General features: G+C 47.8%; 1 protein-coding gene across 1 annotated transcript; it reads right to left on the bottom strand.

Annotated features, from left to right (window-relative positions):
• Positions 1-15,390: 15,390 nt before the first annotated feature.
• NGDN (neuroguidin) lies at positions 15,391-23,099 on the bottom strand. The gene is made up of 11 exons (XM_054993406.1): positions 22,994-23,099; positions 21,698-21,757; positions 21,512-21,583; positions 20,936-21,073; positions 20,601-20,685; positions 20,455-20,507; positions 19,128-19,251; positions 18,794-18,962; positions 18,096-18,252; positions 16,085-16,148; positions 15,391-15,566 (listed from the first exon to the last, which is right to left on the bottom strand). Exons 1-11 carry the CDS (start codon positions 23,030-23,032, stop codon positions 15,547-15,549), a joined length of 981 nt encoding a protein of 326 aa, XP_054849381.1. The 5' UTR covers positions 23,033-23,099; the 3' UTR covers positions 15,391-15,546.
• Between the last annotated feature and the right edge of the window lie 2,234 nt (positions 23,100-25,333).

Below are 25,333 nucleotides of genomic sequence, written 5' to 3'. Positions count from 1 at the left end.
TCATCAACACACCTCCACTGTAACCAAAAATACACCAATCAATTAGGATGCCGCCGGTTCTTGTGGATTTTCGACCTCCTTAAACCCTACTCCACAGAATATTGTACATCTTCTAAAAGTATGTCTACACTACAGATACGAACCGTTTTCAAAACCTGTTCAGCCTTTGTAGTTTCCAACCCCCCAACAGCCCTGGAAACCGCAATCTTCTGATGGTGTCAAAAATTCTTATTTCCGGAACTACTGCTCCGGGGATTTTCAGGTTGGATGTTATGATTGCGAAATAGGTTTGAAATTAAGACTACTGCAGCCGTGTCTCCACAAAGAGCTCTTGAAACATTTGCCCTGTGGACAGCGATCGTTCACTTACTCATTACCCAAAGAAACCTTGATGGTACGCATGTGAATTACTATTGCTGGTAAACATTGATTTAGCTCCATTACTGATAAACATTGATTTAGCTGGGAGCACTGCTGAAGTCAATCACCTCTAGAGAGTTAATCAGTGAACTGGCATGATGCCTAGCCCCCCCCCCCATACAAAGAATGGGGCCCACCAACATGAAGCTTCCTTTTGGCTAAAAGCCTTTCCTGCAATCAGCAAACCATCTACTTCCACTGTTGAAAATGTCTAAAGTGCTTCTGTGATCCTTCAGGATGCAAAAAAAAAAGTGCAGGAAGTAGGAAGTGATGCAAAACCAAAATGAGAGGAAGAGGGCCAAGTCCCTGATCTTTCGATGCATAAGTTGAGAGGATCTTTCCGTTTGGGCTGTGACTATTGGCTTACTGAATTGACATATTGGTTCTATTCGTCTCCCCAAAGGGCTCTGGGAGTTAACTACAATTAAACGACAAGAATATAAAAAACAATCAGCTCATTTACACATACTTGTTCGCAGGGCTTTTTTTCAGCAGGAACTTGGTGGAAAGGAGTTCCGGAACCTCTTGAAAATGGTCACGTGGCCGGTGGCCCCGCCCCCTGATCTCCAGACAGAGGGGAGTTGAGATTGCCCTCTGTGCCAGTGGCACAGAGGGCAATCTAAACTCCCCTCTGTCTGGAGATCAGGGGCGGGGCCACCAGCCATGTGACCATTTTCACCGAAGGCGATTTAAACTTTAAAAAACTCCCCCCTTGTTCCAGCTGACCCAAGTGATGTCATTGTGCCGTCCTGAGTTCCACCACCTCTTTTCCCAGAAAAAAAAGCCCTGCTTGTTCGTCATTGACTTGCTGCCACAGCCAGAATTTGGACATCTAATGAATGGTCTTTGGGGTAAATTACATGTTTCATGCCAAACATCAATTGCTGAAGAATTGAGATGCATGTACACGTGGAACCAGTCAACCATTTAGCCATGAGACAAAAATTAAAATTAATGTGGGCTATTAAATGTCTCCTCAAACACCAAAGTCCCTTGGAAGTCATAGTTGGATCCTGCTGGCGCATTATGCGCATGGCACTGCTTTCCCCAGAAAGCTTCCTGCGCTAAAGGCTCTATCTTTAACAGAAGGGATCTGTGGGATCTAACCCAGAATACTAAAGGCATGGTTATTGCTTAACCATGGTTTGCTGCTTTCACCCCTGGTTGTGATCCCAAATACCAGGAGGAAATATGGCTTTGGGTGCCAATCTAAGCTGTGGTCTCAGCAGACACTACTCAGTCAGCTGTCAGAACTGTAATTTGCAGATGTAACCCTTAAGCATAGTTATTGCAAGCCACTTAAAATCATAGTTTTACAGTCTCATCATGCATCCAGTCCTTAGCTATGCTTTAACTATTCAGACATCATGCTTAACCATGGTTAAGGAAAACAAACCATGGCTTCACATGATGTCTCCACCAGGCCAAAGATTAGAAGTATTTATGGCAAATACGGAGAGCCTGATGGATCTCTAAGGGAAGAAAGATGTACAATCCCCGGAAATACTCAATAGGATAACAATGTTTAAATCTGGTGTGGGGTAATACAGTCAGAAGGGCCTGTGGGTAGATTTTGAATAGTGTTATGAGGTGGGCTTTGTGGTCTCTAACTTCCAAGCCATTAAGAGTTCTAGAGGCCAAAACCAGCACATTGAATTGGACCTGGCAGGAGCTGGACACGTTCTGGAGGACTAGTATAGATAGCCACCTGTGTCTGACAAAAGAATACATAAATCCTACAAGTCACCTTGAGACAAGGCAGGATATAAATATTTGAAATTAATTAACTAAGTTTTAAGCAACCTCTGAACACAAATTTAGCCTTATAATTTTCAGATTAATGTTTACCTGTAAAACATATTACTATAAAACCTGCATGGTCTCTGCACCGGAAATGTGTGAAAATAAACATTCTCTTTCCACCGAACATGCAGACCCTTCCATGAATGACCGATGAGCCGTAAAGGTTTGGGAATTTGAAGTTCTGATGGGACTTGGGATTGGATGGAAACTAATCCTCTTGCAGGCGGATTGCAGCTCAGAGCCTGGCAACATAATGGTTTTTGCTTTGAAGCTTCTGGAAAATGAGAATAATTCTCCTTGATGAAAATTGTCTCTTAGAGTCTATTAGAGCTGAAGACCTGATAGACATGATTAATCAAGTAATTTATTAATCATAGATTAAAATGTGTGGCTTTAATCAGATTTTAATCAGAGCTGTCTGTGTCGGCATCTTTGTTTTAAGTCATCTACGTGCATCTCTCGATTCAGGCAGCAAATTTTAGATAACTTCCCAGCCAATAAGGAGTTGTCGTTAATCCCATGAAGACTGTATTGTGCTTATTAGAATGGTGATGCGTCTAACATCAATAGGCTGGCCTGCAGTGATGGCATAGAATGTTCACAAATATTCTAAGTGCTCAGGGAATAAAGCAATTCCAGTTTTCTGTCTGGATGGAACTTAAGTCTCGTGTAGAACCTAGGGCTAGTAATATTCTGGGACATGCTAAAGAATAGCAAAAGGTAGTGGGAATTAAGGAGACAAAGAAGCAGGAAGTACAGCTGCATGATGGTTGAAAATAGGGCGATAGGAGGCAGCGTATTGAAAAAAACCAGGAAGCCAGGGGAACAGCAGGCGACAAAGAAAGAGGTGCGAGGTAAAGGGCTGAGGAGACCAAGATGGAACTAAGAAAAAAGGATGAGATAGGAGACTGAATTTCACAGATTTGAATTAACCTGCTAATTCTTTGACTGCAGCTTCAAGCAGTATACAAGATCACACTCTTTGTGATTTGCTCACATAGCATAAACTATCACCTTCATCAAAATTCTTTTGTAACTGGCTTTCTAGGGAGTTTCCCCACCCTAAGATAGTAAAAGCACCCACCTCAGATTCTCACAGACAACATAAACACTGGGATTTCATTGAAATAATTAAAACAAATGCGAGGAGTTACAAGAGGGAAATTTATTCAAACCAAAAAAAAAAAGCTTTAACATTTCAATATTTCATATTAAATTTATCTTAGAGTCAATGTACATTTATCTCAGAGTCAATATATTAACTTAAGAGTCAATATATCTGAGAGAAATGTAACCAAAAACCTGATGATTTTTTTCTTTCATTGACTATTGAAAAAAAAATTAAACTGATGAATGTTGAACAATTCAGCCGCTTAAAAAGAAACCCAAAGAACTCAACAGAATTTTTCAAAAATTAAGATTTTTGCTGTCTTTTTCATTTCCATTCCTTCACTTGACATTGTTATTAGAGGATTAAAGGGAGGGTGAATGCCCCGCCTCCAACTAGCCACTTTCACCCACTTCCTACCACCATCCTTATCATAACTTACCTGGAGTAGTAGAAGAGAGGTGGGTTTCTTGTCGGCCTCCCCCTCCACCAATCAGAACGAAGCATTTCCTTGGTGACAGGTCAGCCCCTCGTTCTCTCTGCCATTCTGAAAGACGGTTAGGGAGCCATCTTGCCTCTACACAAAAACACAAGTTAGATTTTCTCAAATGGCAACCTGGAACCAACAATCTATTCCGGAAGGCCTAGAAAAAAAACTGGAGCCTTACCTAGATCATTCATGAAGGACACGGGTAGAAGATTCCAGATCCTTCCAGCTTCTGGCGTTGACCTATAGACTGTCTCAATCCGGCGGTAAAACGTGCAGGTTAAGATTACAGAAAATGGAAGGCTAGGCAGAAAAGAGCAGGCGAGAGAGAGATTTGCCCAACAAAAACCACCCCACTTCTAATGCCTATACCTTCCCAGGCCCACCAACAGCTCCAGTTTTCCAAGGCTGTGCCCGGACGGCAGAGACGGCAATGACTATCAGACTCTTCTTCTTCCTGCTGTTTGCAGCAGCACCAAGATCAGTGACTCTGTTCACGTGCCAATGCGGGTGGATGCCAGCCCCAACCAGCTTTGACTCGGTGCCAAGTTCAAATGGGCACAGGTGTGAAAGGGTGAAAAGGGGGGGAAAGAGAAAAGAGGAGGCGTAGAATGAAAAATTGATCAGGGTGCCAATACCCATGTCTCAATTGTTCAGTTGGGCAGCTGCCCCCCACGACACACCCAATATGCCCCTACTCTCTCCTCCCCCCTCCTCATGCAGCAATCGCCCTTCCTAGTCAACCTCCCCCAACCAGCTTCCCAAATGGATTTCAACGGCATACCCTCTCCCTCCCTCCCTCTCCGAACCCAATTCTTATTTCATTCCTGGTCTCTCGTCCCAAGTGCCCGCAGATCTGCCCGGGTCCGGGCTTTGATGCCCGTCGCCATCAAAGCCTACTGAGTCTTCCTCTCATCTTCCCTTTCAGCTCTTTCATTCCCCTCCATGCCTCCCAGTTCCTCACCAGCCGCCGGCTGGTGCCAAGCAACGTGGATGGAGCCAGGGGGCTTGGTGCCAGCCGTCGAAGGCTGCACGAATACAAGACATCCCGCGCCAGCCGCCCCCCCAGTGCCAGTCAGTTGCGCTGGCCCTCTCTGCCTTCCTTTCCCCGTGGGCACAGCCTTGCCAGCTGCTGCCTCCTTTCGTTCCTTACCCCCACCCTGCCCTGTAATCATGCACCAACCTGGCATCTCACTCTCAGCCTTCCCCACCCCCACCCCGTCCGGTTGGCATTAGCGCTGGCGAGCAAAGCAAATACCGCAGAGGGAAAGGAGGGTAGCAGGGTGGGCGGCTGCTCTGTGCCAGCTGTCATCGCCCCTCCCCTGTGCAGAATCACTCCGGGTATCAGGCTGGCATATGCCACCTCCTCTCCTTCCTCCCCCCATCCTTCTCCGAGTCTCGCTTCCCCATTCTGTCCATCTTCTGCTTTTTCCTTGCCTCTAATACCTCGACACAACAGTAGCCCTTCGCTCTCTTCCTTTCCCATCACCCTTTCCTCCTTTCTCTCTCTCTCTTACGCTCCTTCACCAGCGCCAACCTCGCTCCAGCACCCATGCCATCTACTTCCTCTGGTGCAGGTGCCCTGCTCTTTATGCCAACCACGGCCGGGGGGGAAGTGGTGGGGGGAGAAAAGGGCTGTGTATGTGCACAACCAAGCCTGGCGTCCCTTCCGGAGAACGGACTCCCCCCCCCCTGATACACACACACACTGACTCCTTCTCATTTCGCCCACCCCAACCTTCGTAGCAAGTGGCACCGTGCCAACCCATAGAGAACCATCTGTGCCCCCGTCTGCATCCCCCCTCCCCCACCTCCGCACTAATTGGCAGCTGAATTAATTAAATCCTGGATGCTAATTAACATTCCGACAGTGCGATACTGGGGCGGGGGTGTTGCGGGGGGAGAGGGGCTGTTCAGCAGGAATCTGAAGTGGGCACCATGACGGAGGAAAAAAAATGTGGCTGAAAAACAGAAGGCATCGCTGACAGCAAGAGATACCTGGTTCCTCTTCATGGGGCAGGAGGGATATAACCTATGGACTAAGAGGGGTGGGGAGTTGTGCCTGTTGGGCTAAGAGAGAAGAGGAACCAGAGCAAGACATTTGGGGAAAGAATAAAGATAATTACAGTAAATATTACAGTCAATTAAAAAGTTTTAAAACCCAATATGTGTGTGTGTGTTGATTTATACTTAACTAGCATTCTTTTGGCAGGGAGGGGTGATGGTGGAACGTTTCCATGAACTGGCAACATTTTAAATGAAATTGGAATCACAGTCAATATCTAAAAAGCATCTTAAAAAAATTAACAGTCCCAACACCAAACTGGATTGAATGGTGGAGAAAATTCCCACGAATGGAAAGGGACGGGGTGATTGTCACTAATTCTCAGCTCCCATTACAGACCTCCCCACCTTGCTATTCCTGAAGGCTCCCCCTCTCAGGCTGAACTGGTTATTCAACTCAACTAGGAAAGGATGACACCTTGGCTTATTGCGGTACACATTTTCCACTTTTTTTTTTTACAATGCCCATCAGCACTTTTTAAAAACAAGTTTGTAGTCCTGACGGCTGCAGAAATAAATTTCAGTATGCCAGTAGCACTTGGCAAAAATCAGAGTCTGTGTGCCAACATACAAGTGGAGATCTGCGAGGATGCTCTGATGGACCTGTGAAATTTTAAGGGACTGGCTGGATGGCAAATGCAGACCCCTTGTGACCTAAAAACATTCAAAGAAGGTTCAAAGATAGGTACGCCATTGCGTGCGAGCTGCGAGCGACTATCGCAGGCATACATGAAGCGGAAGCTGCCTTATAACTGCATCTGGGCAGTATTGTCCACTCGGACTGGTGGCAGCTACCCGGTCCTTCTCAGGCACTCAGACCTTGCCCCATGCCAATGGATACAGAGTGAGACCTTTGTTCCACCTAATTGTGGAATTGCCTACTGGCAGCAAATCCCAAGGGTCTCAGGCCCCTCTCACCAAGAGACACCAGGGAATCTAGCTCCTCATTGTAATATTTTCAAGTTAGACTTCTTGCATTATTAGGAGTGTTGCCTTTCAAAATGAGATGTGCTGGAACTTATTAAGAGATGCCAACTTTGGGTTGAAAAATTCTTGGTGGTTTGGGGAGGGTCTCAGACCCCTCACCAAGAGACACCAGGGACTGAACAGCCTTGGCCCCACCACTGAGCCACGTCCTGTCCTCAAATTACGATGCAAGCGTTGGCCTCTGGCTGTCATTGACCTGCCTTATGCCGAATCAGAACACCGGCCCGTTGAGCTCAGGTACGTCTCCTTGGGGTTCTCAGACAGAGAAAAGTCAACCCATAAAGCTGCCTTATACTAAATCAGACCATCGGTTTATGCCACAGCCCCTTCCCAGTGCTGGCTATATCTGAGAACTGAAACAAAGACCTTCGGCATTCCAGGGCGATTGTTGTGGGGATAATAATAACATACTTTTGAGTGGGTGTTAAGTTGTCCTGAAGGGAGGTATATAAATTGAATGTTGTTATTATTGTTGTTGTTCAGCTTGGAGCCTTATAACTGCAAACTCCAAATGCACCCAGATCATGTAACCCTTTATTTTATTTTATTTTATTAAGAGTTCCAGGACTGAAAAGAGCCTCATAACAGCAGGGGTGGAGGTGGGGGGTGCGGTTTGAGAAAGCGGGGACATTAGTTATGGTGATCACCAAATTAAACCCCTCCTTCAAAAAAGTCTTTCCACACATACACCCCCGTACCCCCCCCCCCCAGAACCGACATTTCTCAGCAGCGAGAATGAGATGTATTGTCACCGTCTTGCAAACAGTGATCTATTTTATGTAATTTGGCAGCCTGGAGGAAAATCAGTTTGGTGCGAGAGGCAGTTTGGTTTGAGTGGCAGTTTGGTGTGAGAGGCAGTTTGGTGTAGTGATCAAGAGCAGCAGGACTCCAATCTGGAGAACCGGGTTTGATTCCCCACTCCGCTTGAAGCCAGCTGGGTGACCTTGGATCAGTCGCAGCTCGGAGCTCTCTCAGCCTGACCCACCTCACAGGGTGACTGTTGTTGTGGGGATAATAATACACTGTGTAAACCGCTCTGAGCGGGTGTTAAATTGTCCTGAAGGGCAGTATATAAATCGAATGTTGTTGTTATTTATTATTTATTTTATTTTTATTGATTTGATTAGATTTATACCCTGCCCACCCCACAGATGGGCTCATTATCATTACCATTATCATTTATCATTATTCCACAAGTAAGATTGTCCTGTTAAAAAAAGTTTGGAAACTTTTCCTTTGGTGTATATTATCAATTTCTCCTCCAGTTTCTTCCCACATTTTTATCCAGCTCCTCTTACAAGGGTCTTGAGAGCAGCTTGCGTGGTTCTTCCCCGCCCCTTCGATCCTAACAACGGCCCTGCAAGTTAGGCTATGCTGAGGGAGTGACTGTTTCTTTAGCTTTGTGCCGTTTTACCTCACCTCAAAACCCAGCGTGGGTTAGTGGCTAGCGTGTCCGACTAGGATCTGGAAGACCCAGGTTCAAATCATCCACTCCGGCCTGGAAGCTCAGTGTGTGACCTTGGGCCAGCCATGCCCTCTTAGCCAGACACACCTCACCGTGTGGTGGTCGTGAGGATAAAATGAAGAAGGCAAAAAAAGCGAGCGGCTTTGGGTCTCTACTGGGGAGAACGGCAAGGTATAAATCAGGTAAATAAAAACGGAATCAAAATACCCTTGATTTGCTTTCTAATAAGTTTATTTTTAACAGGATGGAAGCCTGAGTTCTGTGCTGTGATGGGGCTGTGTTCATTATGAGCGGCAACACTGAGGAAAAGTCAATCAAGTAGGCATAGTTTTTAAAAAGTGATTTATTTGACCTAATAAAATGAACAAAATCCATTTTGAGAGTTGGGGCTTTCCTGCCCCCCACTCCAAGACAACAGAGGGGGTGGGAAACACGACAGAGATCCAAAGATTATGCTGGAGTGGGGAGGGAGAAAAGTGGGTCGAGAACTTTCTGTCTTTCTAAAAATACAGAAACTCAGGGAGACCCAATAAAATTGATCAACGGTAGATGGATGAGCGTGTATAATTTTATAGCTCTCTCGTATTCTGGGCGGACAAAAGAAGGTGCCGCTTCTCCACGCTGCTGGTTACTTGCCACGTGGGATGGCCTCGGCTTAAAAAGGAGAACGGACAAAGCCTAAGAGGAGAGGCCCAGCAGAAGCTGTTAGCCACTGCAGCTAAGCAGAACCTCCATGCTCAGGGGTAGCATACCTGCAGGAAGGGATTCTGCTTTTTGCACCTTACTTGGGAGCTTCCCAGAAGCATGCAGCTGGCTACGGTAGGGAAAGAGGAAGCGGGAGCTGATCAGCCCTGCTTTGACTCGCTAGGGTTCTTCTGGGAAAGGCGTAATGTTTTAGATAACCTAACCCACCGTAGGTTATCTGCTCCCAAACAACTACCTTTGCAAATGGAATACTCCCCAGGGATACTGGTAAGCTGCAGCTGAAAACTGGAGAAATTGTATAGTTTTTGATCCAGAGCAGTTAGCCGTGTTAGTCTGTAGTTGCAAAATAGTCAAGAGTACAGTAGCCCCTTTAAGACTAACCAACTTTATTGTAGCATAAGCTTTCGAGAACCACAGCTCTCTTCGTCAGATGCATCGTCAGCTTTCGAGAACCACTGGTCTCTTTGTCCTCAAAAGATGCATCTGATGAAGAGAGCTGTGGTTCTCGAAAGCTTATGCTACAATAAAGTTGGTTAGTCTTAAAGGGGCTACAGGAATCTTTAGTGTATAGTTTTCGTGGGCTTCATGAACGCTGTGTTTATTATCTGGACGAAGAATGCAACACTCCAAGAATCTTAAGCTTTCGTTCATTGAATAAAGCAATTTTCTAGCCCCACAATGGGCTTACATGTTGGCACTCCCACTTTAAGCCTAGAGAAGTCTCATTCAGCTAGGAATGGGGGATGGTGGGCTTGTGGGGGGTGGGGGGGTGGGCGCAGCACACACGTTGACAAACCGTGAAATTCAGGTTCCTAAAAAAGCCAAATTTCTATTAATAAAAAGCAACATTCTAGCCCTCAAGGGGACAAAGATACGAGTTGGATGTGGCAAGTTGTTTCTATCCATTTCACCCTATTCTTCTTCTTACCATAGCCCCAGCCCCAGATGGCTTTTTGGCCATGGAGGTCCCAAGATCTTCAGCCTAGCAGTCTTTGGTGATCCTGAGGGACCCCTCCTCCCTTTTTCACCGCCAGAAAAGCTGGCTGGATCCCACCCCATGCTTGGAAGTGCGTGCTGACTTGCATAAAACAGAGGAGTTGCCGACTTAAGATATTTCGGCCGTCCGAGGCAGGGGCGTCAGTGCTATGTATTGCTCTTTGTTCTTTTCCTTGTAATTAGCAGGAACAAAATTACTTAAAATAGCTAAAAGTTGCAGAACAACAAACTCCAGAGGCAAGGAACAGTGCTGGCTGGCTTAATTTGCAGAGACGGCATGAATCAGAACTTCCTTTCTAAGCACACAGTCCTGCCTCCTGGTAAGCGTTTGACAGATGCAGAGAATTTTCAGCGGGGCAAACGCTCGCCCCTCCGGCCAGCGATGGAACTTGCCAAGCCCAGCCTCCCTCCCCCATATACATTAATGCAGAAGGCGAGTAAACAGCGGTGGGCTTTGGCCACGTACTATTATCTTACTCCCAAGGGTGTGACAGCCTTTCACAAACCAGACGGTAAACCTACAGTACAGTTCTTGGACTATGGGCAGATCAACACCAGTATTTATTCTTCGATGGTTGTTGTGGGTTTTCCGGGCTGTATTGCCGTGGTCTTGGCATTGTAGTTCCTGACAACAACCATCGTTCTCCGGCCGTGAAAGCCTTTGACAATATAATTCTGGTTTAATTTTTATCCTTAAGGCACGTATATGAAAACCCACCACCCCCTTCAACTCTTCCATAGCTGAAAGTAGATTCAAACAAAAGGTTTGTGGGGTTTTTTTCCCCAAATGGATGCTCTTTAAGATTGTCAAGAGTAGGCCGGCAACTGCCCCCAAAAGCATCCGTTTGGGTGAAAGGAGTCCTGATGCAAGAGGGAAATCCTGCCACCCCATTAAAAACTGCAGCTCATCAGTCGATCACGTGCTTTGCATACCAACGGCCCCGGGTTCAATTCCTGACACCCACATTTTAAGAAAAAGGCTCTGGAATAGCAGGGCTGGGAAAGTCAGCTGCCAGAGCTCGTGCCACAAATTACAAAACCTGATTGCACAGGAGGACTCCGGAGGCCTGGCAGCAGCCTTGTATTGCCCCTATAGAATATCCATTTGCTTATCTCTTTTTGTCAGATATGAGGGTTATATTCTTTAGAAGCCTGAGAGAGAAACTAGGTTGAGGTATAAGTGGCCCTCGCGACCCAATGAACTTCTGGCTTGAAATCTTCGCCCAGCCTAGAATTCTGCACACCATTGTCTCTGCCGGTGCCAAGAAGATTCCCAAAGCTTGGAGGCAACAAGAGTCAAGACACATTGAGAGCTTAAACACCTTGGGTGAGGGTTTGTGGTTATACGCAAAAGAATTAGACGCCTGTCTAATTGGACTGTTTGGTGAAACCCCCTTTTAGCTGGAGAAGCTGGGCTTGAACCTCGAATCTGCTGTCCAAATGACCACCTGCCTACACAGGCACTGCTCGAAAGGCACTAGCCTGCGTAATTTAGCCCATCAGGGCTAAATTAACATCAGACTGCAGCAGGCAGGGGAAAAAACACCCAAAGGCAGCGGAGAAGCTGGCTTTGTTTTCTTCCTTAAAAGTTTACCCACAGCTATTTGAGCTCTCTGCTGGGTTCCTCTTGCATCCCCATCTCCAGTTGCAGACACCAAAAGAAGAGAGCAAATTTCCTGCAAATGGAGCAGCACGTTTTCGTCTGGAAAAAAGAGCCGAAAACACACAGTGCACTGGCTCGACTTATAAAAAACGCATGCAGACACTTGGGCAGCTTTCCTCCCGTTGCTCTGGCGAATCTACACCCCCTCCTGCAGCACAAATCAAACCAACTCTCCGCCTCTGTCAGTCTTGTTTCCATCCCACCCCACCCAAAACCAAAGGGGATTTTTTTTTTTACTACGGTGCTCACAGCTGCAACCTCCTACACAGCAGAATTTGAGTCCAGTGGTATCTGAGAGACCAACAAGATTTTCAGGGTGTAAGCTTTCCAGAGTCAGAAGAATGGAGCTCTGATGCTTCAAAGGTTACACTCCAAAAAATCTTGTTCGTCTTTAAGGTGCCATGGACTCCAATCCTGCTGTTCTACTGTAGACCAACATGGCTACCCACCTAGAACTGACCTCCGATACGTAAATCGTTGTAGCAAGAATGCCTCGGAACAGCCCTGAGGCACCTGGCACTGTTACATTGCTGCAGCTAAGCATGTCCAAGCCGGACCAAAAGCTAAACAGGAGACCCGCCCACCCCAGCTCTGAGGAAAGATGGCCTATAAATGCAACATCGGGGTCTCTCCTTGCCCATGTCCACACTCATTGGTCTAGAGCCAGTTTGGTGCAGGGGTTAAGAGCGGCAGGACTGTAATCCGGAGAGCCAGGTTTGAGTCCCCACTCCTCCGCCTGAAACCAGCTGGGGACCTTAGATCAGTCACAGCTTCTTGGAGCTCTCTCAGTCCCACGCACCTCACAGGGTGATTGTCATGAGGGCAATAATAACACACTTTGTAAACTGCTCTGAGTGGGCGTTAAGTTGTCCTGAAGGGTGGTCTATAAATCAAATGTCTCCTGCAGGTGCCATCTTGCACATGGGTGAAATCAGCAGCTCATACACAGGCCTTCTCTGTGGTGGCCCCCTATCCTGTGGAACGGCCTGTCTGAGGAGATCAGGAGAGCCCCCACGCTCCTGGCTTTCCACAAATGATGCAAAACCGGATTATTCAAAAAGACTTTTTACTCAGATAGCAGGGCTGTATTGTAGGAAGGGGGTCTGAGATGCTTCGCTAATGAGTTAGGGTCCATAGACTTCACCACTATGTTGCCTTACGTACACTCTGTTGCTTTAAACGTGTGCTCCTATGAGCTACCTGTACTTCATGTGGTCCAATGTCAGCCTTGGTTTGTGTTCTGTTTCAGCATTTCTTCATTTCTGTATTCTTTGTAAACTTGTATTTATTAACCCTATGGCATCATTTATGGAAATGTCCTTTATACTGACTGTACTAATCTCACCCTGTGTAATTCACTTTGAGTCCCAGTGAGAAAGGCGGACTATAAATAACATAAATAAATAAATAAATATTATTAGTGGGGAGTAATCTACAGAATCTACACCGGTCACAGAGATGCCAGAGAGGATTTGAGGAAGGGTTTTCCACACAGGGTGAAGCCAAGAACCAACAGGCCGGGCCGGGGCCGTGCACGAAGTAGCCATGCACCCACGACCACTGCCCCAAATCCTTTGCAGCATGCCAAAGTTCCATGGCACAGGAGGACTATGGGAAATACCTTAGGGAGCATTCTCCGTTTGCACTAAGGGTTCCGTGGTCATTGAGCGTGGGCTCAGCCATAGCCTAGAATGTCACCGAGATTCCCTTGCAGCTGCCCACAGCTAGGGAAGGTCTGTCGTGGGGAGGGGGGGGCAGCCTTCTTTCAAAGCAGCCTGCCCGGCCTGACTGTTCCTCCAAGAAACCCCACGGTTCCTGGAGGCATGAATCTTAGCCTCAAGGCAGGCTCAAGACTCATTTTGCCCAGCGGACGGATGAGACCTTATTCCGCAGCCGTGTGTGGGCCCCAGGAGGAAGGAATTCTGGCGGGTGGGTAAAGAGGCACTCCCACAAAATGGAAGGAAGAATCCACGGGAGACGAACCCGTCAAGAGGGGGGAGAGAACTGGGATGTGGGAAGGGGGGAGTTTACACCTCGCCAGCGATGAGCAGTTTTTAAGCACAAAATTGGCAAAGCCTGCTGCAGGCAACGGTATCCTGCAGGGCATTGCGTGGCCCTGCTGATAAATTATAAAATGACTTTTGATCACGCTGCCGCCTCCCCCCACCCCCACCCCGACAGCCCTGCCCCCTCCGCCCCCTCCTTGCCCTGCTTCATAACTGCTTTCTCAGTTGGGGAATTTTATGTAGGGGAGGGAGGAGGGGGAAAAACCACACTCGGTAAAGAATATACGGAGGGGAGAAAAGAGACATGTAGAGGGGGGAACCAACAGACAGAGCAAAGCAGGCGGAAAGGCGGAGAACCGGGCGTAGGAAAGGGATGCAAGCAAGAGACACTGCAGCAATACACAACTCCAAATTAATTTGAGGACGGGGAGCGGGAGGCTGCGTGGATGGAATGAAAATGAGGGGGGAGGGCGGAGAAAGAGAGTTGGGATGGGGGCCCTGCAGCAGCGCCACCTGGAGGCCTGGCCAAGGAAGCAGCTCGGCATTAAAGGAGGTGGGGGGGGTCCTTTCAGAAAAAAGCAGCCAGGGAAAGCAGGCGTGTCTGCACTGCACAAAGGCAGGAGGTCAAACTCAACCCCCTCTCTCTATCTGCAAAACTCTGCTGCAACCCCAGATCCAATCCCTCCCCACCACCGCTGCTGCTGACACCCTTCCCCTCCCACCCACCCACCCCCACCTGGTTTCCCATTCTCTTCAAATCTGGCACCGTTCACCCCTCCCCGTGCAGTTTCACTCCTGGAACTTCCCCCCGCGCACGCGCCCCTGCCCCCATTTACACCTCAAGGCCTGGTTCTTCCACATGGCATGCCATTAAAATTTACACCTGTGATCCCTCGCTATTTCACTCCCGAAGGACCCCACCCCACCCCACGCCTTCTTCCTCCCCTTGCTCTCGATGTGCTAATGAATTAATCTCTTTCTCCTTTAGCCTTTGCTAAAGGTCATGGCAGGGATATTTGCAAAGGTTTTGCCCAAGCTTGCAAGAGGGACAGGGAGGAGGCACAAGACCACCCTACTGGCAGCCAAGCAACCTGCACAAACAGTACTCCAACCTTTCCGCTACGGAATCCTCCACTCCGCTAGCTGGCAAACTCTTTCCCCCTCCCGCCAATTCCTCGAGCGTGTCGGGCAATTGATTTCCTCCTCGTGTTTATTGGATTCCACTTAGCCCGATCAGGGTTTAAAGCAGCGGAGGATTCCCTCCCCTGCTTCGCCGCCCCCCCCCCTCAAACCAGGTCGATGGCATTGATTCTGCCAGTAGCGCTAAAACAGATGGGGGGGAGAGAGACAGAGACAGGGATTCCCATATTAAGAGAGATTTCCTTGCTCAGAAAAAAAACAAAGGAGCTACATGCAAGCTTCCATGCTCTTTCACGGAGACCCCAAAGGGGATACAGACCTGCTGAGTGGGGGGGAAACTCCCTACCAAGCGGGTAACTAGCAAGTTTCCAGCAGCTACGGAGGCTGGGGAAATTTTTATCTTTGGTGATCTCCATTAGGGAATCTCTTCCCCTTCCACCAGGAAGGGGGCTTTTAAAGTGAATGAAGAGCAGCATGGGAGCTCCTCCATTTCAACTCGCATAAATGACGCACCAATGGATAAAAAAAAGCCCTTGAGAGTTTTTAGCCAACACTTCAGGTTTATTGTGAACGAGTCTCTTCTGCATACGCACACCCCTTTCCTCCCCGTACATGGCCGTGTTTGTGTGTCAGTCCAAGATATTGGGAGTTGGTTGGGATCAGTCCAGAGCTCTGGAAAGGGGAGGGAGGAGAGGGAAAAGGCTATCGCCTCCTGTGGAAACCTGTAAGAATTGGAGAAGAAGAAAAAAGAGAGACGAGAGAATCAGCAAGTGTAGAGCAAAGGACAGGATAAGAGAAAGTATGCATGCTGCATCTCAATGGGGCTAGACCTCTCTGAGGAACTGGCCATAAAGAAGGAAGGCAGGGGAGGGAAGAACGTGTCAGATGCCACAAAACAACGTTCCTGCGAGAATTTTCAAGAGACTGAACACTGTAGCCAAGGCCCACTTCGCACAAAGAGCAAACCCGTTTCTGGGGCATACCATTCCAGGCAAAGGATTCCAGGGCTGAGCGCTTTTCAGGATCAAATATTTCCTGAAGCTGTACTGCCAGAGAGATCATTTTTGTGTGCAATTTTTCCTCCCTCTCTACGGCAAAGTCTTCAACCATCACTTGACTACTGGACTGCTACGATCCAGGGACAATTCCACCACCTCATCGTCTGCCTGCACATTAATGGGTGCGTGCTGAGAGGCCACGTCAACACAAGGCCTGCTAACAAGAAGAGCCACACACTCACCCTTTTTCTTCCTGCCGCTTTTCGTGCCGATCTTCTTCCTTCTCTTCTTTTGGGGGCTCAAATCCTGAACGGTGGATAAAGAACAAGAGATATGAAAGGTCTTGCAGAAAAACACACCAGAATAAAAAAAACACAGAAAGACACTTTCAGAATGTTTCCCAAAGCGTGGCTCAAAGGTTATGGACTCACTGGGGTTGCAACGTTTTGTTTCAGTCTTGCTTCATGGCACGCTCCCTTTCCAGCAATGAACAGACTGGTCCATTTACTGAAGGCTGAGAACTACAAACCTGTTTTGAACAAGTTTGGATTCCTTGGAAGGTCAGGGGCTTCTTTGGCCAGCAAACTGCCTCCGGCACAAAGTGATGGCAGGACAGAATCTCCGGTATTTTCACCCCCTCTCTTTTCCACTTGTAAACAAAAGGGTGGGCAGGTTACCCAATACTGAGTTAACAGCAAAAGCGGCTGTGTCTCGCATCTCTATCGTCCTCCCTTCACTTATTCCGCAACCCCAAAATTCGGAAGTGCCAATTCACACACATGACCATACGGGACTGGACGAAGGTGTGAAGCATCTTCACTGAGAAGTGTGACAACAGAAGCAACATCACAACGTGAAAGGTCTGTCACTGGCACGTGACCTGGGTTGTAGGCAACAACCAGGGCCTCACAGAAAAATTCCAGATACAAAGACACATAACGCTTTGCATTAGGACGAGCCGAAAGTTTATGGAATGGCGTACAACACGCAGAGTTCTTCAGAACTTTCTCAAGGTTTTGTTGCTCTTTTTTCTTAATCGAACATCGTGCTCGATGAAGAGCTCCAGAGAGTGCAAAAGAATTTCATGATACTTTGGTGGTACCCAATCAAAAGTATTACACGACTTCAGTTTTTGCCATATGACCTGCAATGCTCCTTTGGAACATGCCAGCCAGCACTGCGATGTAACATACAATGAGCCTTTGTGGATCAAACCAATGATCCATCCCGTAAAATGCCGTTTTCAACAGTGGCTGACCAGATGTTTCTGACCTGAAGGCAAGAGCAACAACTGGTAGGCAGAAGCAAATTGCCTCCAAATGTGGAGGTTCCATTTACTTAGCCACTGTCAGTAAAACAGTGAACTGATCCACCGTCTCATGAACTTTCTAAGTTGGGGCCATCTTTGTGGGAGGGAAATGGCTAAGTATAGACTATGTCCGCTTCTCCTGCCCATTGATGACATTAAAGGACCCCAAATTCTAGCATCAAGCGGAAAAAACGGGCTTTGTTTTTTCTCTAAATTATGCTCTCCCCTTCCTTTGTCCAAGAAACCCCACGTCTTCTCATTTAACGACAACAGGATTTTATCAAACTACATTTTCATTCTGCCTTTTGTCCAAGCTTGTGGTGGCCTCTCAACCCCTATTCTAACAAACTTGCGCAGTAGATCCAACAGAACAGAATTGGTTGCGGGTCACCCAATGAAGAATGTGGGTAAGGATGGGAATTGAACTCGAGCCCTTCCGGTCTACAGCCAGTACTCTAACCGGGCACTGAGCCTCCATACTGTCAGTTATACCACCCCCAACATTTCTAACATTGTCACACCATAACTTTGTACAAAAGCATAAAATAACTCCATACTTTTATTTTCCTTTCTAATACATCTCTCACCCCAAGATAGAATTTGCCCTTTCACATCTGCCACACTTTGACTGACCATTTTCACTGAATTATCCATTATGACATCAAGAAATCTTTCCTGACTCGTTGCCACTGGAACACACGCAAAGCCAACACCACACTCACCCACGCTGAATCACCTGCAAACTTGAACATTCCACAGCTATCCCCCAACTTGTTTACTAACATGGTAAACAGCTGCAGTCCCAGATGGGGTCCGGGCGAACCTCACAGCTTACTGTGTTTTTTTATTCCTACCCTGCTTTTCCACTGCAGTCACCCAACCTGCCTGTTAACATTCAGCAGCCTTCCTCCAACACCAAGAGTTCACAGGAGCCACAGACTCACCTCATCCAGTGGGGGCGCTGCCCCGGTCAATGCGCTGATGTCCCCAAAGTGGGTAAGGGAGTTGAGGTGGGACGCCATGGTTGCAGCACGCCTCTGGCGGGCCTTCTCCTTCCGAGTGACGTTGAGACGCACCATCATGTTCTCCTCATAGCTGGTCCTAATCAAGGAAGCAACAGAGGGCAACAATTAGAGAAGAGCGCAAGATGTGAGTGGGGTGACGCACGTCCAAGACCATTCCAGTTGTGAGCTGCACCAATACCCGCAAAAATGGATAATTGGAGCCAAAAATCTTGGCTCGCTGCGCCCTAAAATATTTGGAGACTGCAGAGTTCAGCCAAATGCTGCTTCCTTCAGTAACACGTTGCACTAAAAGATCCAGCTCTCATTTTTCTGCTCTAACCATCAGAAACCTGTGGTTCTAGTGAGCTGTGACTCACAAAAACTCATACCCTATCACAAATTTTGTTAGTCTTATAGGTGCTACTGGACTCTTGCTCTTTTCTATTGCACCAGAACCTTCTCAACAAGAGAGAGAGTTCCCCAGCATGCCCCACAGACGCCCATTAAGTTCTACCACCTTCCCAGAAGCCCTTGTGCCCAGCTTCTTTTCAGAAAGCCTATGGCTCCCAGCTTCTATTTGCTTGCTCCCAGCCACCCCTACCCCACATCCACAGCACTTCCTTCCCTGTGCCACATACCTGTGCTCATCCTCCCGGCTCTGCCTGGTGGCATGGGTGTAGCGCCCCTCCCGGATTTCCTCGGGAGCATCCGAGTACTGTTCTTTCAGTTCCCGGATGATGGAGCTGCTGAGGGCTCGCTTCTTGGCTTGCTCCAGCATCTTCTTCTCCTTCTCTGCCTCAGTTTCATCTGAGACACAGAAGCAACAAAGAGGCAGCCGTCAGCGACGCCAAAGGAACCCTCTACCAATGCTAAGGCCCAGCTACCTCTGGCATGGGGCTTTCCCAACAACTGGGTGCCCTGGCTTCCAGGCTGCACCAGGCCTCTCACTCCCCAGTCCAACATCTCACATACCATAATGCACAGGCACCAGGCGGGGTGGGACGTATTTCCTGCTCCCTCCTTTAGATGTATCTTTCCCAGAACTCTTTGCATCAGTGGCAGCTTCTCCACTTTCTTCCTCCTCTGACTCACTAAGCTGAGGAAAGAGACAGAAACCCTGCATCAAACACTACTTCTTCTCATCCTTATGACAATTTCCTACTGCCACCCATTTCCTGCTCTATACAAGACAAACCCACCCTGACGGAAGCATTTCCACCAAGCTCACTTTAGGCACCTAAACATTAGCTCCAGCAAGGGAGGCATCACCAGAGGACTGCTGACCATTTCTTGGTGTTTACTGGGGTGCCTTGCAAAGGCAGCTAAGGCAGAACAGTTTGATCGTGAATTTCCGAAGCTCCAGGGCAGGTTTGTTTGTTTATTTATTTTATGTCACTTATAGTCCACCTTTCTCACTGAGACTCAAGGCGGATTACAGTATGAGATTAGTAAAATCAGTATCAAGTACATTTCCATACAGTATCAAGGACGTTTCCACAAACTATGCCATAGGGTAAATATATTTAAGTTTACAAAGACATGGCATTACCAAGAATCCAATAAAGAGTAGAAGAAATGCTGAAACAGAACATAATTAATTTTAGGACCGACATTAGACAACATGAAGCATGTTTTTACTCCTATCTGAGTAAAAAGCCTTTTTGAATAATTCGGTTTTACATTGTTTGCGGAAAGCCAGGACCGTGGGGGCTCTCCTGACCTCCTCAGGCAGGCCGTTCCACAGGGTAGGGGCCACCACAGAGAAAGCCCATGTACCAAGTTAAATTACAGTTCAACTGGTAAATAGTGCCAAAGTTATGTATTTAATTAGAACCATATAACAGTCACTGTTATGTAAACACACATTCATGGCAAAATGCAAGAGCAAAGCTTTAAAGCCACGACGCCACATTAAAAAGAGGTCCTTACATTAAACTTGCTGTAAATTTTAAAGAGCCCCAAACTGGAATAAAACTGGCAAATGTCTCCATAGAAAGTATGGCCTTCATTTGGTGTCAGAATGCGTACTAAAAGTAGGCGCTCTCTCCAAGATCCCTAAAGAAAGGAATTCTGGAGAGTTGGCACCAATACCAAAAAGACTCTCCTAAGGGATTCACTTCTGCTCTACAGAATCAAGAAGTCGTAAGAAATAACCAGCAATCTAGATCTGTTTTCAAAGTAGATGGCACATGTTGACATGTGTTTGAAAGGAACCCTCGGCCCACCCTCGGTTCTAGAAGGACCAGAAGCCCAAGTCCCTGAACCACGGTCACCCACATCTGCCTCCCCCCTCCCTTACCTTGCTCATCAGATTGCTGGGATTTGGCTTGAACCTCAGTGGGTCATTTTCACCTGGAACAGAAATAAGGAGGAGTGACCCCTTCATAGGTGCCCCCAGACCTCCCCCTTCCTTCCTCCTGAAGGTATCAGTGTTAGATGTCTTACCCAGGGCCCCAGTAACAGCCGCCTTCACCAGCTTATCAACCTGGTACTTCAGTTTCTGGTCAATGGGCCGCATCTTCTCTAAAACCTGCCAAAACGCAGAAGGAATCAGACCCTGGTCCCACTATCCCACTCCAGTCCACTTTGACTGGCAGCAGGCCCCATACACTGATCTTTCTCAGCTCTGCTACCCAGATCCGTTACCCAGAAACAGCAGAGACTGAACTAGCTCTGACGGTGAGCGACAAACTCCACAATTCTAGCCAGGCTAGGGAGGACACAACTAGGCACTGCTTGTCCCCCTACGGCCCACTGCATGGTCCTGTCCAAAGCCATACCGTTCGGGTCTCCACCAAACGCAGCAAGGCAGGGTGGCCAGCAATGGAGCGCCCAGATGTTTTCTCCAGGATCAGATGAGAGAGATCTTGGAGGTAAAGGAGGAGCATCTGGTCCTTCACTTCCAGGAAACTGAGACCCTAGGATGAAGAAGGGAGGAGAGGATCAGCTGGAAAGGCAAGAAGAACCATAAAAGCATCAAGATGCAGGAGTCCAGACAACAAAAGGGATAATGGCCCAAAGGGAAGAACACACAAGACGGAAACTGAAACAGGGAGAGGGAAACCAAGACATGCTGCTCTAAGGATGCTGAATTTGGCAGGACAGCTATGGACCATACTCCTCCCACTCTCCGCTGTCCCTGCCATGGGCACAGACAGAAAAAGAGGAGGAGAAAGGAAGAGCATTAAACATGCAGTCCTTCAATGACAGAACAAATCACAAGTCGAAGCTCACTGCACAACAGTGAACACAGCTGACACATGCCACTGTGATTTCACATTGCTACAGTAAACCACTGATCCTCTACAGAGAAAGACAGGAACAATGTCAAGAGTGCCCCCCCAACAGACACTTACCTTCTCAGTGGGGTAGGTCCCTGCCCTCACTTTCTGAGCCAGGCTCTGGACATGATGGGTCACTGCAACCACCTAGTCCAACAGGGCAGCAATGGGGGAAAAATGTTAAAGGGATGCCTGCTACAAAGTGTGCAGGGTTAGTGGGGAGACAGCAGATCGGGAGGGAGGCAGGAGTGTGGGTCTCACCTGTTCTTGGAGGGATTTCAATAAGTGAATCGCAGCAGGCAGGTCTGCTTCAACTTTCTCCTGGAGAAGAAAAAGAAAGACACTGAGGCTTCTGCCTAGACCCTGTCCTGTGCGTTTCAGGTATCCTCTTCTGTCTCATCCGTCAGCTTCATGACTTCACCCAGTCACTGAAGGGTCGAGGAATGGCCCTTGAAGGGCAACCACCTGCCACCCCCTTGATCCTCTGCCCTACCATACTTTCACACAACCCAATTTTTGCCTTTCCTCTTCATTCTCCCCCCACCCAACAGACACTACATCCACCTCCTCCTCTCAAGTACCCCTTGGCTCAAATCTTCCAGGTTGCAGTTTCCAGAGCTGCTCCTTCCTCCTCCTCCCCTCAAAGCCACCTTTTTGTCGTCGGGTCCCTTCTACTCCTCTCCCACCTGTACCCAACTCCTGCATCGGGACCTCCCAGCACACCCACCTCCTCCCCAATCTTCTCCTCTACCCTTTTCTCCACGCCTGACAGCAATTTTTTTTTTACCAGCTAGCCTCTTTCCATTCCCATCTTCACCCCTCTGACCCAATATTTGAAGCTCATCTCTCCACCACCACCACCCCATTCCTGTCCAGTACTGAATTTCTAAAATAGGAAGTGGTGAGTGAGTCCTCTTCTGCCTCACCCACTGGGATAAAATTTAGAGTTGCCAACTCTAGGTTGGGAAATTCCTGAAGATTTGGGGCTGGAGCCATGGAAGGGCGGGATTTAATAATAATTGTGCTTTGGTTTGGGGAGAGGCTGGAGCCATAGAGACCCCCTCAAAAGTAGCCATTTTTTCAGAGTCGATCTCTGTAGTCTGGGAATGTTGTAATTCTAGGAGATCTCCAGACCCCACCTGGAGGCTGGCAACCCTAAAAGGCTCAATATACACTCCCTCAACTTTCTGTTCCCCTCCCTCCCATTCTGGAGGCTGGCTTTCAGCTATTTGTGCACCCTTGTGCCTCTCTTTCCTCCCCCTGAATCTGGCCATTGTAGTCAAAGGAAAGTGTGCTCAGAAGCTACAGCTGCCAACCTCCAGGTGGGGCCTGGAGATCTCCCGGGATTACAACTGATCTGGCTACTTTGGAAGGAAGAGTCTATGGCATTATACTCCGCGGAGGTCTGTCTCCTCAAACCCCGCTCTCCAATATCTCCAGCCTGGAGTTGGCAAACCTATCAGGAGTCCCCAAGGAACGGCTGAAGCTCTCCCCTGAGCAAAGAAATGCGCTCTGCACATGCCCCAGAGCACCCTCACCCGACTCCTCTTCCCTCACCCCCACGTCCAGTGCTGGAGGCGGCTGTTCCTCCGCCATGGCCTTCGCAGCCGACCCCGCGTGGAAAAGAAAAGCGCCTCTATGAAAACTGGGGGAACCCGCCTCCTAGAACAGCCAATCAAAAGCGCACTTCTGTCTAGAGGGCGGAAGCTTCCAACCAATGATCGATACGCTTCCGCGTCGCGGCGCCTGAGCCCCTCCATAGGAAGAGGCGGGGAAAGAACCTTGTTGACTTCCGCCTCGTAGCCTTTGCCGCGTCTGATTGGACAGGATTCAGCTCGAGCGGCCCAGCGCTGTTGTGCCATTGGCTACTCATTCCCTACAGGAGGCGGGCTTCTATTGGTCGATCGTTACCTTAGTAACCCAAGAGCCTCCCTAATTCAAGGCGCATCGCGTGGAACCTTGCTTGAGGAGCGTTACCAACTCCAGACTGGGAAATTCCTGGAGATTTGGAGATAGGGTTTGGGGGGGGGGACTTCAGAGTAACTGATCTATGTCTGAAGATCAGTTGTGAGTCCGGGAGATCTTCAGGCCCCGCCTGGAGGCTGGAAACTCTGGGGTGGAGACATCCTGGGATCACAACTCAACTACAGCGACCAGTTCCCCAGGAGAAGGTGGCTGCGTTGGAGGGTGGACTCCGTGGCATTATACAACAGTGATGTCCTTCCTCGGGCTCCACCCTCAAATCTCCAGGAATTTCTCAACCCATCGTTGGCAACCCTAATTATTATTTTGAAATGGAAATATATGTATGTCTTCCCTACGACCAATATCTTGCTCTCTTTTTATCCCTGTCAGTCCTTTTTAAAGGGACTATAATATTTAACAGGAATAATGCCAGAAGAACAGTCCATGTTGCAAAATCCAATTCTGTTGGCACCTTAAAGACATTGCAAGAGGAAAGCTTTTCTAGGCAAGAGCCTTTCAATTAGATGCAGCGACTTGACGGCATACTTTGCCTTTAAACTCTAGAATTATCCAGTTCCAAACTGCCATCATAAAAGTGGGCATAGACTAATGTCTTCCTAGAGGCACCCATCCACTCTCGTCGTTATCTGCACGGATCTTCCAGGAAAAAGAGAAACGGGGGTCTTGTGGCACCTTAAAGACAAACAAGATTTTATTCCATCATAAACTTTTCTGAACTCCATCAAACTGTTCCTCTTTTTTTTCTACATCAGGAAAAGCAACTCCTGGTCACTTCTTGCCCTCCATCTTTGCACTGGGTAAAATGCTATACTTCTCTAGTACCTTGTATTAATGCCCCACAGCTAGCCCATTGTTACGGAAGCCTCTTCTTTGTATGATACCCTGGTTAGTTTACAAGCTACAAAGACGCTTACTCTTTAGGCTAAAGATGCCCTAGAGAGAAACATAATTATCCTAACCCCAGCTCTTCATTACCCTTAGTTCTCAATGCCAGATCTCCAACAGAGAAGACAATGAGCAGGTAGCATTGGGAGGCCAGCTGAGAATGCACCTGGCAGAGAGTCCTCCAGCTCTGGCAAGGTCTCTTGGAACAATAGGCCAGTGATGTCATACCACCAAGAATGGAAACTAGAAAGAGGGTCAAGAGAGACAGAGGGATGTTTGGCATTCCTTCCCTTCCCCTCCCAGGATTCTGGACCGCTTTTGTTCCAAAGAATAGCTCTGTGACCAGCATTCCTGCTCCTCACAGACCAGAGCAGAAGAATGGACCCTGACCCATTGTCTCGGTGCCCCCAGTTTCTTCCCATACCCCCTTCCCTTCCTGACCCCATCTCCATCATTAAAACTGATACTTGGCTGTTTGTATAGGAATGTGACGCCCTTCCTGGCACCGTGCTTTTTTCTTCCAATAAGTTCATCCTTCATATGGAGTAAGAACCATTTAAAATGTGAGTGGATTTCAAGAAACTGCCCTGTTCAGACAAAGGAAAAGGGAACCTCTGTTATCCCAAGGTTTATCTGTGATCCTAATTCAGAGGCCTCCAACATCTCTATTATGTATTGTGATTTCTGCTCATAATGATTTCAGCAAGTCAGGATTTCAGCTCAGAGCAACATCTTTATTGAGCGGGAACAGACAGGCCAGGCCAAGGTACGGGCCCAACAGAAGCCAAATACATACACACAAGCCACGCCCCCGTTACATAACAACCAATAGAACACACTTAACTAGAATCCTTGATTTGCATTAACTATATACATAATAACATATTTACAAGATTGCGATTGGTCTTTATTCAAGAGGACCGGTTGGCTGTTGCCAACAAGAAACCACCAATAAGAATAGAGACATTAGGAGCCTAGCATTTATTGAAGCTAGCCCAATACATAACATTCCTCCCCCCTAAGCTT

This window comes from Eublepharis macularius, chromosome 12 (genome assembly GCF_028583425.1).
Source record: "Eublepharis macularius isolate TG4126 chromosome 12, MPM_Emac_v1.0, whole genome shotgun sequence".
In the NCBI taxonomy this organism is placed as follows: Eukaryota; Metazoa; Chordata; class Lepidosauria; order Squamata; family Eublepharidae; genus Eublepharis; species Eublepharis macularius.
This window is presented reverse-complemented; position numbering and strand designations above follow the sequence as displayed.

Coding starts and splice junctions, on each gene's coding strand:
- NGDN (XM_054993406.1), bottom strand. CDS start 23,032: ATGGCGGAGGAACAGCCGCCTCCAGCACTGGACGTGGGG. Junction 19,252..20,454: donor CCAGCAATCTGATGAGCAAG/GTAAGGGAGGGG, acceptor CTCTTTCCTCAG/CTTAGTGAGTCAGAGGAGGA. Junction 18,963..19,127: donor CCTGGTGCCTGTGCATTATG/GTATGTGAGATG, acceptor TCTGTGTCTCAG/ATGAAACTGAGGCAGAGAAG.